At 47.3% G+C, this 14070-nt stretch overlaps 3 protein-coding genes across 3 annotated transcripts; 1 reads left to right on the top strand and 2 right to left on the bottom strand.

The window, feature by feature from the left end:
* Positions 1-4281: 4281 nt before the first annotated feature.
* Positions 4282-5297, bottom strand: LOC117859135 (uncharacterized). The gene has a single exon (XM_034742334.2). It carries the CDS (start codon positions 5068-5070, stop codon positions 4516-4518), a length of 555 nt encoding a protein of 184 aa, XP_034598225.1. The 5' UTR covers positions 5071-5297; the 3' UTR covers positions 4282-4515.
* Positions 5298-6938: 1641 nt separating this feature from the next.
* On the top strand, positions 6939-9092 carry LOC117857240 (DCD domain-containing protein NRP-B). The gene is made up of 4 exons (XM_034739765.2): positions 6939-7808; positions 7912-8012; positions 8119-8202; positions 8687-9092. The coding sequence occupies exons 1-4, from the start codon at positions 7100-7102 to the stop codon at positions 8840-8842; spliced, it is 1050 nt and encodes a 349-aa protein (XP_034595656.1). The 5' UTR covers positions 6939-7099; the 3' UTR covers positions 8843-9092.
* A 316-nt stretch (positions 9093-9408) lies between these two features.
* LOC117857241 (F-box protein SKIP8) lies at positions 9409-13123 on the bottom strand. Its single transcript, XM_034739766.2, has 3 exons — positions 12478-13123; positions 11382-11578; positions 9409-9920 (listed from the first exon to the last, which is right to left on the bottom strand). Exons 1-3 carry the CDS (start codon positions 12877-12879, stop codon positions 9659-9661), a joined length of 861 nt encoding a protein of 286 aa, XP_034595657.1. The 5' UTR covers positions 12880-13123; the 3' UTR covers positions 9409-9658.
* Positions 13124-14070: the final 947 nt, after the last annotated feature.

The following is a 14070-nucleotide window of genomic DNA, read 5'->3' on the forward strand; positions in this document are numbered from 1 at the left end:
TTAAGATCATCACACGACCGTTACTAGTGAATTGCCATTTCCAACCTGTCTGTTCAAACCTGTTTGTTGGAGTTAGGTAGTTTTACATGCCCTTGACTGGTGATTAACTGCATTTAATTAGTTCCCCCTGTATACTTTTAGTATGTGGGAATCCATGAAGTATTTCCCATTTGCGTACATTGGGTGTGTTTTCTTCTAAAACATCCCAATCTCACCACCACAGTGTAAATCTATGGGCACACAGAAAACTGGGGATCTATGTGAGATTTCACTCTCCGTTGATCATTTAGAACCTATTTGTGAGGATCTATCTACGGCCCGTATGCTAGTTACATTTCAATCATGAGCATTTCCAGGCATTAGGGGAGATTTCAGGTACCAGGAATAATGCTAGGAAATTTATTGGAATGCATTAAGCATTTCAAGCTCAGGATCCCGTACTAAAGCCGAACTCTTCGATTCATATGATTTGCAATATATTGCAAATCAACTTCCATATGCATTTACTATGAGGTGTCATAAAATATTACAGATCCTATAAAATGTGCATGAAAGAGTGGTGGTGCCATGTAAAACCACTCAACTCCCTGTTGCAACCACTGTTGTAAATAAGAGGGGGAGAAATATGGTCACAAAATGGGATTAGGCTGCTTGCAAGCAACTGAAGGATAGACCTTCTAAGATAGTAAATGTAGACCAACATTTTGTTGGCAACCAACCTACTATTGGTAGACACCTAAAGGATTATGATTATCCTATGAATGAAAGGCATTCACAACCTAGCACAGTGGTGCACAATACTAAGACTGGGTTATCGGAAGCCCTTGATTCTCGTTTCAAGAAGTCATGATGAATAATAAGGGTGCATAAGATGTAGACATCATGTCAATTGGAGAATTATGCTATTTAAAGGTTACATGTGTCGACACTTACTTCTCAGCATATATGCATTTCAAATGATCCAATAGACCATGGCCATGGCAGAGCACCTTTGTGTTCAAACTAGACCTTGTAGAGTGATGCAATAAAGCAAAGATAGCCTCGCTCACCTGAAGAAGTGTTTGGAATATTTCCAACGCTTCATTGTATGTTTATTGTGATAAAAATTTGTTTTCAACGAGAAATGGATTTGGGAACAATATGGTGGTCACAAGCAAGGTTAGTAGCAACAAGGGTTTTACGCAAGCTCTAGCATTATTTCAATGCTATTTATTCTCCAATACTACGAGTCATAAATTTTTGATATTATACTTATGGCAGTAAAATCATCTATCTATGCAGTTGATAGATGTAGTGACAACATACACCTCTGTAGTCATTGGATTTTTGTGCATTATTTATGGAGTCCTGAAGGAATCCAAATACTTAATCCCCAAACACAACTTGCAACATATATTGTGTAATGCTTAGAAAGTCACTTCATGGCTCAAAGCATCCTTGCCAAATGTGGTACAATCAACCTAGTGAATTCCTCCACTCAAGTTGTGTAGAATACTTTCACTTCCGGTTTGGGAGCCGGGACAGGAGTGATGCCCACCACTCGATGAAGTATGCTCCCGGTTCAGTTTTGCACCCATCATAAAAGAACTTAGTGGGTGGGTGCAAATTGGTTCAACAATTTATAAAATGCTCAATTAAATTATAGTATAAAAAATTATGAAGACATGACATTAATTTTCTAAACACTAAAGGTTCTAGTCTTGGCAAAGGTGTTGCCATTATGATGTAAATATCAATGGTCAAATAATGCTCGATAATTTGTTCCAATGCAAATATATCGTAACCCGACATTAGCAAATCTGTTGCTCGTTATAATATTTGGACTGCAGATCCACCAATTTATCAGGTTATTCCACTAAATTGAGCATTTTACAAGTTCTTGGACATATCTGCACCCACCTATCAAGTTATTGTACTAGATTGAGTATTTTACAAGTTGTAGGACTAATTTGCATATACTTGTCAAGTTATTGTACTAAAGTGAGCATTTTACAAGTTATTGAACCAATCTGTACCCACCTGATAAGTTGTTGTATGGTGGGTGCAATTTACTCTTTCAGAAATGTAGGGAGACTTCGTACGTGGAGTAACGAAATTAAAGTTCAAAATCTGCTTTCAAAGACCTCCACCTACAAATTCATCTTACATTAAGGGAGACTCGCACTATGTAAGAAACAATATATTAGTGACGACTAAAATCCATATTAGTGATGGATATTTCTCGCGTCACTGAAATGTCTTACCATCCATTAGTGATTCACATTAGTGACGAAAATAAAACCGTCACTAGTTTCACTAATAAATTCTTATTACCTGCGATGGTTTTTTTTTACTACCTGAGTCACTAATATGTAGCTGATGAGTTTTATGAATATTCACGTCACTAATATCTATAGCAGTGACGCGTTTTCTATAAACCACGCGTCGCTAATTTAGGCTACCGTGATGGTATTTTTACGACCTGCATCACTAATATGTATCGATAGTGACGCATTTTATGAATATTCACGTTACTAATGTCTATAGCAGTGAAACGTTTCCTATAAACCGCATCATTAGTGTGACTTACCAAAGACGGACTTTTTACAACCAGTCACTTAACTCAACGAGGACCATCACTAATGCTTCACAGCACTTGCTCAGGCAAAGACATTAGTGACGCGGTTGAAAATCTATGTCACTAAAACCACACTAGTCACGTGTTTTTATTTTCCGTCACTAAATTATGTGTCACTTATGTTGGATTCTTACATCGTGTCGTCCATAACCGGTAGGTAAAATTGGCTGGCGGACACCGTTAAAAGCCATACCATAAATAAATGTGGCTTTGCGAAAAGACACTAGGGGGTGTTTGGTTCCACCTTGCTAAACTTTAGCTGCTAAACTGCCAAACACCCTTGCTAAAACTTGCTAAAGTTGAGTTGCTAAAGTTTAGCACTTTAGCAAATTTTTTGTTGCTAAAACTTGCTAAAAGGTGGGCTGGACAACCTATACCCCTCATTTATTGCTTATCTCCCCGCTCCTGGGCACCTTTAATAAGGGTAGATAGGTCTTTTTACAGCTCATTAAATACCTTTTATCAAGAGTATCCAAACAGCTTTTGCTAAAGTTTAGCAACTAAAGTTTCGCAAATTTTAGCTGCTAAGCTTTAAGCAAGAGTAACCAAACAGGACCTAGAATTCTATTCTACGTAAATATGCTACTGGACATGGTTCATTTAATAATATTTTCTACTCAAACAGCTCACAAAACATTCTTAAAAGACTTGCGTACCCCTGTCGTCTTCGTCATCTCCTGGAGTGAGCGACGCCAGCCGCCCGGATCAACCGCCGTGGCCACCTCGAGCCGGCACCGTGCGCGCGTGCCCAGGAGCTGGAGCTGCGGCCACCTAGAGCGAGCCCCGCCATAGGAAGCGGGCGCCGCGCGCTCCTCCGGCCTCTCCCGGCGGCTGCGGTAGCTCATGCCTGCGTCGACCCATCCCGACAGCTGGAGCAGGCAAGCAGCCCCTTCCAGCGGCGGCCAATCCAGGCAAACCAGAAGCTCGAAGCTGCAGCTGGAGCCTCCCCTGATTCCAATCAGAGCAGAGCAAGCACACCAAGCACTCAAGCACCAACCAGGGAGCTGCAAAGCCACCTCCAGCTCCTTCACTTCCTGCAGCGCCACCTTCCAAATCAACGCCAAACCAAATCCTTCGCAGAAGCCAGCACCAGGAGCAGCTTCATCTCGTATCCACCGGCAAAGCAGATCGAGCTCCAGGATCCATGGTCATCCATCCGGCTCCCCAAACTGCTTGACACCTCTCCGCCCGAAGGGGAAGTGCGCCGGGATGGTCGCGGGGAGGGGGCCGTCAAGAAAGGGTGAAGTCGCCGGGAGGGAGCAGGAGGCGGTGACGACTCGATTCGGGTGCAGGCAAAGAAGAGGCAGGGGTATACTTGTCATTTCGCGTAGCTTTGTATTTAAAACGAGTATAATAATGAGTGCGGTGTCCAGCACCAAATTACCACAGAATTTTAGTGTGTTTTAGCAAAGACATCTTTTTTAGTGGTTTCCAGCAAAAGCTAACTTTTTCAAGTGTCCACCGGCTAATTTTGCCTAACCGGTAGCCCTACTCCAACCTTGCACATCCCGTGCTTCGTTCAACCTAGATCTGGATAGATAGCTCGGTTCGAGAAGGCAACAACCATTTTATTTATGGCTTAGACGTTGATGCGCATATTATATAATTATAGGAATTCATGTAACTTAGAAATTAGTAAGCAACGAAAGGAAGCAAAAGCTCGATGACAAGCAAATGGAAAGGGGCCCTCTTCCTCATTTCATGACCTACCCATGAAATGCAGGTCGGAACATGGTAATATAATCGACAAATACGTAGATTTAGTCAATAAAACGCATAATGGATTAATTAAATGAATTCGAAAATAATCTGAAAATCTCAAGTCCTCCACGTCCATGCATGCTTGTCTCTGCACCTCACGCTGGGGGTGCAAGCATGCCTAACTGCCTCCGCATGGATCAGATCATGTTTGCAAGCGTCATGCAGTTGTTGGCCATCTGGTTGAGCTCCTTATCGAACTTCCCCATGGGGTTGGCGGCATTAGCCTGAGTGAACGGCCGGTCGCACGACTCGAAATCCTGGACGGCGAGCTGCAGCATGATCTTGGCGGTGCCCGTGTCCTTGAACGTGATGGCCCGCTGCGCCGCGCCGATGGTGTCCTGGGTGTTCATGTACATGGTGTCGCAGAACGTAAGGGCCTGCGACTGCGCCGGTGGGATGGTGCGGGCCGACTTCGCGACGTGCTTCCGCGCCTGCGCCACGCGCTTGGAGAACGCTTCGACCTGCATGTTGAGCACGGCCAGGTTGTCGATGACCGGGTACTTAGACGCGTGCCGCCCGGCTGTAGACGTGCACACCTCCGGGAACGGGGTGCGAGAGCAGATGCCGGCGACCTGCGGGTTGACGGCACCGGCTCCATGTCCCTTCCCCCTCCCCAATGCCTGGGGGAGGAGGCCGGCGAACAGCAAGGCGACCGCAGCAAGGAGGACGAGCCGTGGGTGGGCTGGCCCCATGGTTTATTCTGTTAAATAATTGCTCGGTGGCGACGGGTATCTATTCGTGGAGCAGCGCTGGAGAGGGTGGTGAAACAGGCGAGGTGGGATGGGTTCTTATAGCAGGCCCCTTCGTTCTTCGCAAATGGCGGTTCGCCTCTTGCTTTGGAGCTGATAATGTCCATTGCTTTTTGCTTAGTTATTATCTGGGTTCCCCACGCTTGTCGGATGTCCTGACATTTGACAGATAAACTTGTCGAGTTGCTATAAATAGCCGACCTCGATATGGTATGAGATTATAATTTTAGGATTTGATAGCAAATTGCTACTAGTGCATTGGTAAATTAACGTATTTCAGTTTATGAAAGTAGCACAAGTTTACAGAAAATTAGATGCCATATAGTTAGACAATTAATACCTCGACCGGCTGACATTGCATTAAAAAAGAAATCTCAGCTGCACCAGAACCTAAACCGATCACGAGTTGGCGACCACCTGTTAGGAGGAGGGTCCAAACAACTACAAGTGCCACAGGCTAACACCCCGCCACTATTTTTTCGAGTTGCCAGCCATCAGGATTTGAACCTACTAGACTCCAACGACTACATTGAGATCAAGACTGTTGGAGGTATGCCCTAGAGGCAATCATAGAGATGATGATATTCCATTTGTATCCATGATTTGTATATTGTGTTCATTGAATATCCATTAAAGGCTACTTGAATTGATTTGCAATTATGTGAATTGTATGTGAAACTCTTTACTTGTATGGTTATTTTAAAGTTGTCCCTAATCGGAGTTCACGTGAGGACACACATAAATATTAAACTAGCACATGAATATTATGTTGTAATCGCGCGGCGCTGCCGGTGGCGTCCGGCGGCCCCACGACCGCGAGGCGGGGTCACGTCGAGAGGAGAGGACAAGAGTGCGCGCACGTTCTCGCGCGGCGCGCTGGGGGGAGGAGGTCATCCGAGAGGCCGGCGGTCCGGTCCCATGCGACATGGCCACGCTCTCGGGGTCGCCTGCGTTGGTCTCGGTCGCGGATCCGTCGCCCTTTCTTTTTCCTTGCGGTATGAACGCGATCGGCGATCCAGGAGATTCGGTTAAGCTTGTGTGAACGCGGAGCCGTGCTTGTGTTGCGACACTCCTCCGAGTAAAAGTATAGCAGGTGCATAACAGCTGTCTCTCGTTAAGCGTTGATGTCCAAGTATTAGGCTAGTAGTAACCACAGAGCATTCACGCGCGTCAGCTAATGAATTTTTGAAGGGAGTGTTTGCAAACTTGCTCTGTGCTTCTTGCTGTCAGGAAGACGCCCCCGAAAGTGATGAGTGTGTAACCGTGAGCGGCTCATCTCACTGTTCGTCTACAGCAGACGTGCTGACCGCTTACCAACTGGAGCCGTGCTTGTGTTGCGACGTGGCAACAGAACGGACAAGACTGGAAGTGCTTGCGAACCCGAACGATTCGCAAGGATCGACGATTCAACACGGCTCACTCCCGTCCACCAAGCAGACACGATTGGGAAAACAAGATAGGAGACAAAGATCAGTTGCTCGTGCAAACGCATAGGTTCAGTAGAGATCCCTGCGATCCGTATATACCGTTTTTTTTTCCTCGCAAAAGTTTCGGAATATGATCTTATGATCCGACAAAGAGCGCTGAAAATGGTCGAGTACAAGTGTACAGCCTCATTGTAGCGACGAAGGAGCGCCGCGTGCCGAGACATCCACGTCTCGTCGTCCCCTCGCCACGGCGCGACGCGGTTTGGCCACCTTCCCCGAAGCTTCCCCTCCCGGCCGCGGGGGGACACGGCCACGTCCGGCCTCGATCGCCAATTGACTGGTAATCAGCCACACCCACCGAGCCGGCGATAAAAGCCCTCGGCACACGCGGCGGCACCTGCACTCCAGACTCCACTCCATCTCTTTTTTTTTCCGTTCCATTCCTCTGCTCCGCGTTTCCCTATCTCTCTTTTTCCGGCGAACTGAGTTCGCAGCAACCCAGAAGAAAGAAACAGGGGCGAGCGAACGAGGAGGGCCGGCCGGGCATGGAGGGCTACGACCGCGAGTTCTGGCAGTTCAGCGACCAGCTGCGCCTGCAGGCGGCCGCTTTCTCCGGCCTCTCCCTCGGGGACTCCATCTGGTCCCCGGCCGGCGCCGCGGCCGACCGCCGCAACTCCCAGGCCGACGCGGGCCTCTTCGCCACGCCGTCGCCCGCCGACGGCACCTTATTAGCAGCCAAGAACAACAACATCAGCAGCCACCTCAACGACGGCGGGCCCGGGCTCATCGGCTCCGGCAAGCTGGCCTTCGGCGCCACCACCACCAGCAAGGCCGACCGGTACAACAACCTCCCCAATCTCCCGGCCGAGAAGGCCGCCGCCTACAACAACAGCAGCAGCAGCATCAACGGCGGCTATGGTGCCAAGAACAACACCTTCAACAAGATGGGGAGCTACGGCGGCTACAACAGCAACAGCAACAGCAACAGCGGCGAGGTGGTGAAGAGCTACTTCAACAAGTCCGCCGGGAGGCCGGCGAGCAACAACAGCAATAGCCACGGCAAGAAGCAGGGCTCCGAGTACGGCAAGAAGAAGCACGCCAAGAACGAGGGCGGCAACGCGGCGTCGGCCGCGGACAAGCGGTTCAAGACGCTGCCGGCGTCGGAGGCGCTGCCGCGGGGCGAGACCGTCGGCGGGTACATCTTCGTCTGCAACAACGACACCATGGACGAGAACCTCCGGAGGGAGCTCTTCGGTAATAACTAATATGCATATTATACATCTTGATCACCAGTTTTTACTGTTTGATCTCGAAACCATGGCGATTCGTGTGCTGAGCAACGCCTTGCGGGGTGCAGGGCTGCCGTCTCGGTACAGGGACTCGGTGCGGGCGATCCGGCCAGGGCTGCCGCTCTTCCTCTACAACTACTCCACCCACCAGCTCCACGGCATCTTCGAGGTAACCAAACCATGCAATTCGATCTGCAAATAATCCGACAAACTTAGTCTGTTATTACGTAATTCGGGCTCATCGATCTCACCTCAATCGGTCGTGTTCATATCAGGCCGCGAGCTTCGGCGGCACGAACATCGACCCGACGGCGTGGGAGGACAAGAAGTGCCCCGGCGAGTCGCGCTTCCCCGCACAGGTACGGTACCCCCCTCACAGTTTTCCTACCTGCTCCGATGACTAAGCTTAAGCTCGAGCCACTCTAGTCATGGCGGACGATCGATCGGCCCAACTACTAGCGTTTCAACTGTTCAACGCCAAACAGTGTATCGCGTGTCGGGACGTGCAAAAGGGTCTTTGTCGGTCTATCGTGCACTCACAGCAGCGATTCGTTTTCTAATTTGTGTTTTTCGAGAAACGTCGCGTGGAATCTCAATTTGATTAAAAAGTGGACCGATCGGCGCGGTTTCTAGATAGTGGATTAGTTGGCAGAGGTGTGCAGTGACCGCCTAACCTAGTACACCTGTCTGAAAAAGCCAGGTCAGGTCTGTTTGGCTTGGTCAGTCAGCAGAGGATTCGCGTCCCGGCCGGAGTCCGACACGCAGATGATTCAAACAGCACTTGGGACGTTTCCACTTGATTGGGTGTATGCTGATGGCAGATGCGATGCTTGCGCTGCGCAGGTTCGGGTGGCGACGCGGAAGATCTACGACCCGCTGGAGGAGGACGCCTTCCGCCCCATCCTCCACCACTACGACGGGCCCAAGTTCCGGCTCGAGCTCTCCGTCACCGAGGCCCTCGCGCTCCTCGACATCTTCGCAGACAAGGACGACGCCTGATCCGGCGATCGGTCGTCGTCAGGCCGCCGTCGAGCAACAGGAGGGCAAGACCGAGAGTGCATACCACCAGTATAGCATTTATTACCTTTGTTTGATAAGGGCTATGAGGCATGCGTCCCATTGTTTTGTTTTATGAGACACTAGCGCGATGATTGCAGAGGAATAGCCCTCGTTTCTCATCTGGTACTGTAAGAATATGTAAGACGTATATTCGGATTCAGCTGCCATGTACAAAAATCACTTTCAGATATGTTCCTGTGTTGCACCCCCTCAACAAAATGAACGGTCTTGCTCTGTTCACTGGATGTGTTTCTCTGGGATGCGAACTCGTCCTCTGGCGATAAAACCATGCCTAAATGGACCCGCGATCCCGGAGCATCAGCTAATTGCAAGCGGCCGGCCATGGCCCAGTCCGGCCACTATGGTTTTAAGTAGAACAAAAACGAAAATGCATCACCTAGCAGCTTCCCTTCGAGGCCATAAACATCTGAAAGCAGATGGTAGCCGCACAGCAAGGGGGCAGGCATGTCAAACAACAAGATAGCACGCATTAAGCAGGCACCAGATGAGTCAGCCGCAGCCCACAGGGCGCCATAACCTTTCATTCACCAATTAAGTTAACACCTAAGACACATTTATACAGAACTGCAGCACGGAGATCCAGACCCGCAATATCAACAAACAGGAGATCCAGAACCGAGAGAAACGATGGGGGGAAGGAAATCTCTCCTCAAATACATCCGACAATCTAACACATGTCATGAAGACACGCCATCATGCTACCTCAGGAAGATTTCTTGTTTTCCTTCTCCAGCTTCAACCAAACATATTGTGCGGAGCAGGTTCAGCCATCAGCGAGCTGTGATGGTGAACCATATACCACCTGCCGTTGCGGAACTCAAACACATTCGTCACATGGCACAGCACAGGGTCGAGGTCGATGTTCGCCTTCAAGTTGACCCACGCCACCTCACCAAGGACACGAACCCGGACATCCCGTATCTGGAAACCAACGCCCTGCCCTCCATCTTGGCCCCAGTTGAACAGCAAGCTCCAGCCCCCCATCACCGCATTGTATCTGTTAAACACCGAAATGAGCATTGCCACAGGAAGACATGTTACATAATGCTTTAGAAAATCAATTTGATACAGGGAATAAAAGGCTTCTTCATAGTTCATACAAACGTAACTTTCATCCCAGATGGAACAGAACACACCAGAGGCTTTCTATACTTGTAAGACCACTAAATCCACATTCAGAAAATTTCATAAGAACCAGAGCCTCTACTCAACGAGTTTCATTCTTTACTTGTACGGTATAGTTAGTAACTGTGATTCAGCGACAGATGGTCAAGTACAGCCTACTGCAAGAATGCAACCAATGGATCTGCCAAAGCATACAGACTTCACTTCTTGCAGAATTTCAACCAATATGCATGGATGCAAGAAAGCAATTATGCAAGCACACAACAAAAGAGGAAATTTTCAAGAGTCCATCTTTACTATTATCCACAGATATGTGAAGTTTAAACAATTTTGCCCACAAAATAAGATGAAAAAGCATATGCACGCGCACTGTTTTAAAAGCCGATCGCCTGGCTCACCTAACTGCGGTGATACACTAGATACCCTTCAGCTGCCAACATAGTGTACATAAAAACTACCATCTCTTTGAAAAAACAACTGACCTTAATACATAAATAGTTTTGCAAGATCACAACAGTTAAGAGCTACTCAAAGGACAGAGACAAAGTAAACAAACAAAAAAGTCGTTATGAAAAGACCTCAGGATAAACGTAGTACTAACAGAATTGCAGAAATTGGCATACATATGCTTAGCTGTGGACTTCTAATAGTATTGATTTATATAAATAACTAGACTTCACAAGTTTAAACCTATTTCTCATGGGCATGGACACAACTGTATGGCATGGTCAGAGTGTTTCTATTTTTATAATCTGAAGAACTATCAGCCAAGTTTGAAGTTTGTAAAAAGAAACAAAAATAACTACCAGTAACACGTTGATATGTGCCTCTGCACCATTCATGTGATTGCTCAAAATTCCTTCAATTCTCCACATATGCAAAAGGCGGAAGCCTATATCACCTCTCTAACTGGCAACGTATTATATCAAACAGATTTTCTTCACACTGATTCAATATATATATATATATACAATGATTCGAAATATATTCTCAATCAGATAAACCACCCTATAAGGCACTTCTTATGTGGCTATGTTTCACAATGTATGTCACTATAACCATGCCAACAATTTTACAAAGACCAATGAGACCAACATCGATGCAAAAGCAGCAATAAATCAACGACAGCTAGGTGTCCACCCCTCGAACATGCAAAGTGCTGCACATAGGTTGCATTTAAAACCTCTTGATAACAACATAACAATGGTCATTCAGGCATACATTGTGAAACACATGCGCCTGAGGACATGGACATATGTTGCGAAATGGAGAGTGGAAATCAGAGAATAAATTAGAAATTTGGATAGATCAAAGTGAAGTCATAGGGACATACCCAGTAAAGAACTCCCCATTCGCATGAATACACTTAACATAATCTGCATTAAGCCAAAATCGGCTCATTGCTGGCAAAGAACCTTCCCTGATGATATTATAGAACTCTGCATTAAGATTCATGATGGCTTTTGTAGCAGCATAGTATGCCTTCCATCCATTAGGTGGATTTATAGTACCCTGCTCCACCGTAAAATCCTACAAGAGTTGATTTACATTACAAGAGTGCAAACGAAGTCCAGAAATTGTAGAAAGTTTATTTCAACATAGTCACAAGGATTGTTACTAAACAGTCAAACTACACAACTATACATAATAACATCAAGGAAACAAGTGAAATTCTGAATTTAAAGCTGCGTGACTCACTTACCAAAAATAAAAGTTATATGAATTTGCCAAAGATGCATGGACAATTAGAAGGGATAATGGTATATAAACAAGCATTATTATGATTTGTGACCAAGTTGGGCAAACACTAGTACACGTGCATAACGGAAACTTTCTTATTTGTCAAATGTCAATCAGCAGGATTAGATTCTGAAACGGCTATGAGAAATCCAGAAACTGAAGCAAGGTGACGTTTTTGTTGTTGTATACGGGTATAATTAATTTCCCTTCAGTTCAGAAATGGCAATGCATGCAGTAGCAAGGTTCAGGTCATTCCACATGTCTGATGCGATATGAAAGCCATGGATGATGGATGTTTGGTTCATTCCACGTGTCTGATGAGACTCATGGATGAATCACAACGCTTTACCATAAATTTCAGCTACTGAGAGATTCTGGATTAGAGTGTGATAGGTATAACGTATAACCCGGTAAAATCAAAATCTTAGCCCTCCATCATATCCAATTAATGCTTAGAATCGAATCGTTCCGTATTGGGCCAATCCGTATCCTAGCACCTTTATCCCTCAATAAACATCCTAAGGATAATGGCATGCACCAGCAGAAATGTAATAAGCCTAATCCAAGACAGACAGTCCTAGTAAGAGTGGAACCAAGCAGTGACGGATAACTACATTGCCAATCGGACAGTAGAGAAGTCAAGGACAAGTCAAGGGATGCTTGTGGGCGCATCAGGCCCAGCAGCGCACCTTGTGGTAGAGCGCCTTCCAGGCGCCGTCGTCGTTGGCGGCGCGGCGCATGGCGGAGTTGGTCATGGAGAGGCGGCAGAGGCTGGTGTAGTCGAGATAGCTGAGCGCGTGGGTGGTGATCTCGGGGACGAGCTGCTCCATCATGGAGGCACCGCCGCCGCCTCCCTCAGGCGGGGCCGGCTCCTGCGCCTTCTTCTTGTTCTCACCGCCCACGGCCATCTCGCCGTTGGCGGACCTGGCGGCGCGGCAGCCGCAGGAGGCGCAGCCGCAGCAGTTCAGGGAAGGGGATTGCTGCGTCTTGGAGGAGGATGAGGGGGAGGAGGAGCGGAAGGCCCAGAAGGCGCCGACGAGGCAGCAGACGGCGGTGGCCCCGGCGGCGATCAGCGCCCGGACACCGTCCATGCGGACATCCAGGTCGCGGGGGCGGCGGCGGTCAGGGGGTCGGGGTAGGGTTTGGACGGCATCCCATCCCACGGAAGAGGAGGCTAGGGTTTTGTCGTCTGGGTTGGGGACTGGGGAGAAGACGAGATGGGGAATGAATGAGCCGGGGGAGCGGGGCACGCAGGGGGTTTCCGTTTCGGATCGAGGAAGACGAACAGAAAATGGATGCGTTGGGCAGTTCCGGCGGACGCGATGCCACTATGAACAGGGGTTGGGTCGGGCTCTGCGGATCGGGCTGGATAACGCGGTCGCGTTTGGTTTTTTGGGAAATCGTCGCGTTCGGCGTTTACATCGACGGTGACAGGTCAGATGTCGACTGAAGTAGTCCTCGAATCACAAACGTGCATTGATACTTGAAAATTGACTTTCGCATATTCCATTTATTATCCCATCTTCTAATTTTCGATCAGTAGCTACGTAATTATGTAACACATGCTTATCAACTCTATCTATACTTGAATTAGGGCCTGTTTGTTTCCACCCTCCTAAAATTTTAGCTCCTAAAATCTTTTAGACAATTTTTAGGCACCTCCTAAAAGTATGTTTGGTTCCACCTTCTAAAAGTGACTAAAAGCAATAAATGTCATGGCAAAATGACCCTAGTACCCTCACTCCATGCCCCTGTGAGTTCTGGCGCCAAAATTGCCCCTGTGAGTTCTGGCGCCAAAATTAGTTGGCCTGTTGGCGCCATTTGTGCTGGTAACCTGGTGGCGCCAAATTTTTCCTTGTTACTGTCTTGTGACAGTGAGGTAGCTCCATGCGGGGTTTTTTTAGCCACATGTTTATTCCATTACGTAAAAAAATGCACACAAATGTATACACACTCGTCCATACAAAAATTCAACACATCAATAAAATCATCATTACAAGTTGACATCTATGCTCTACTAAACAAACCATCGGCTATCCAATCACGAAACTCGTTAATGTTTCGATCTTCGTCTCCATGACGTACATTTGACACATTACCCTGAGAAGAGGATTCTTCGGCGAATGGAACATAGTTCTCATCACGATCAACCAAATCAAAGTCCACATCTCTCGAAAAACTCTCTAATAAAATTATGTAGTGCCATGCACGCAATAATTATACGGCTTTGCTTTTGCATTGGATAGCTAGGAAGGTCAAGCAATATCCTCCACTTTATCTTT

The sequence above is a fragment of the Setaria viridis genome, chromosome 5 (genome assembly GCF_005286985.2).
Source record: "Setaria viridis chromosome 5, Setaria_viridis_v4.0, whole genome shotgun sequence".
NCBI classification, from domain to species: domain Eukaryota; kingdom Viridiplantae; phylum Streptophyta; class Magnoliopsida; order Poales; family Poaceae; genus Setaria; species Setaria viridis.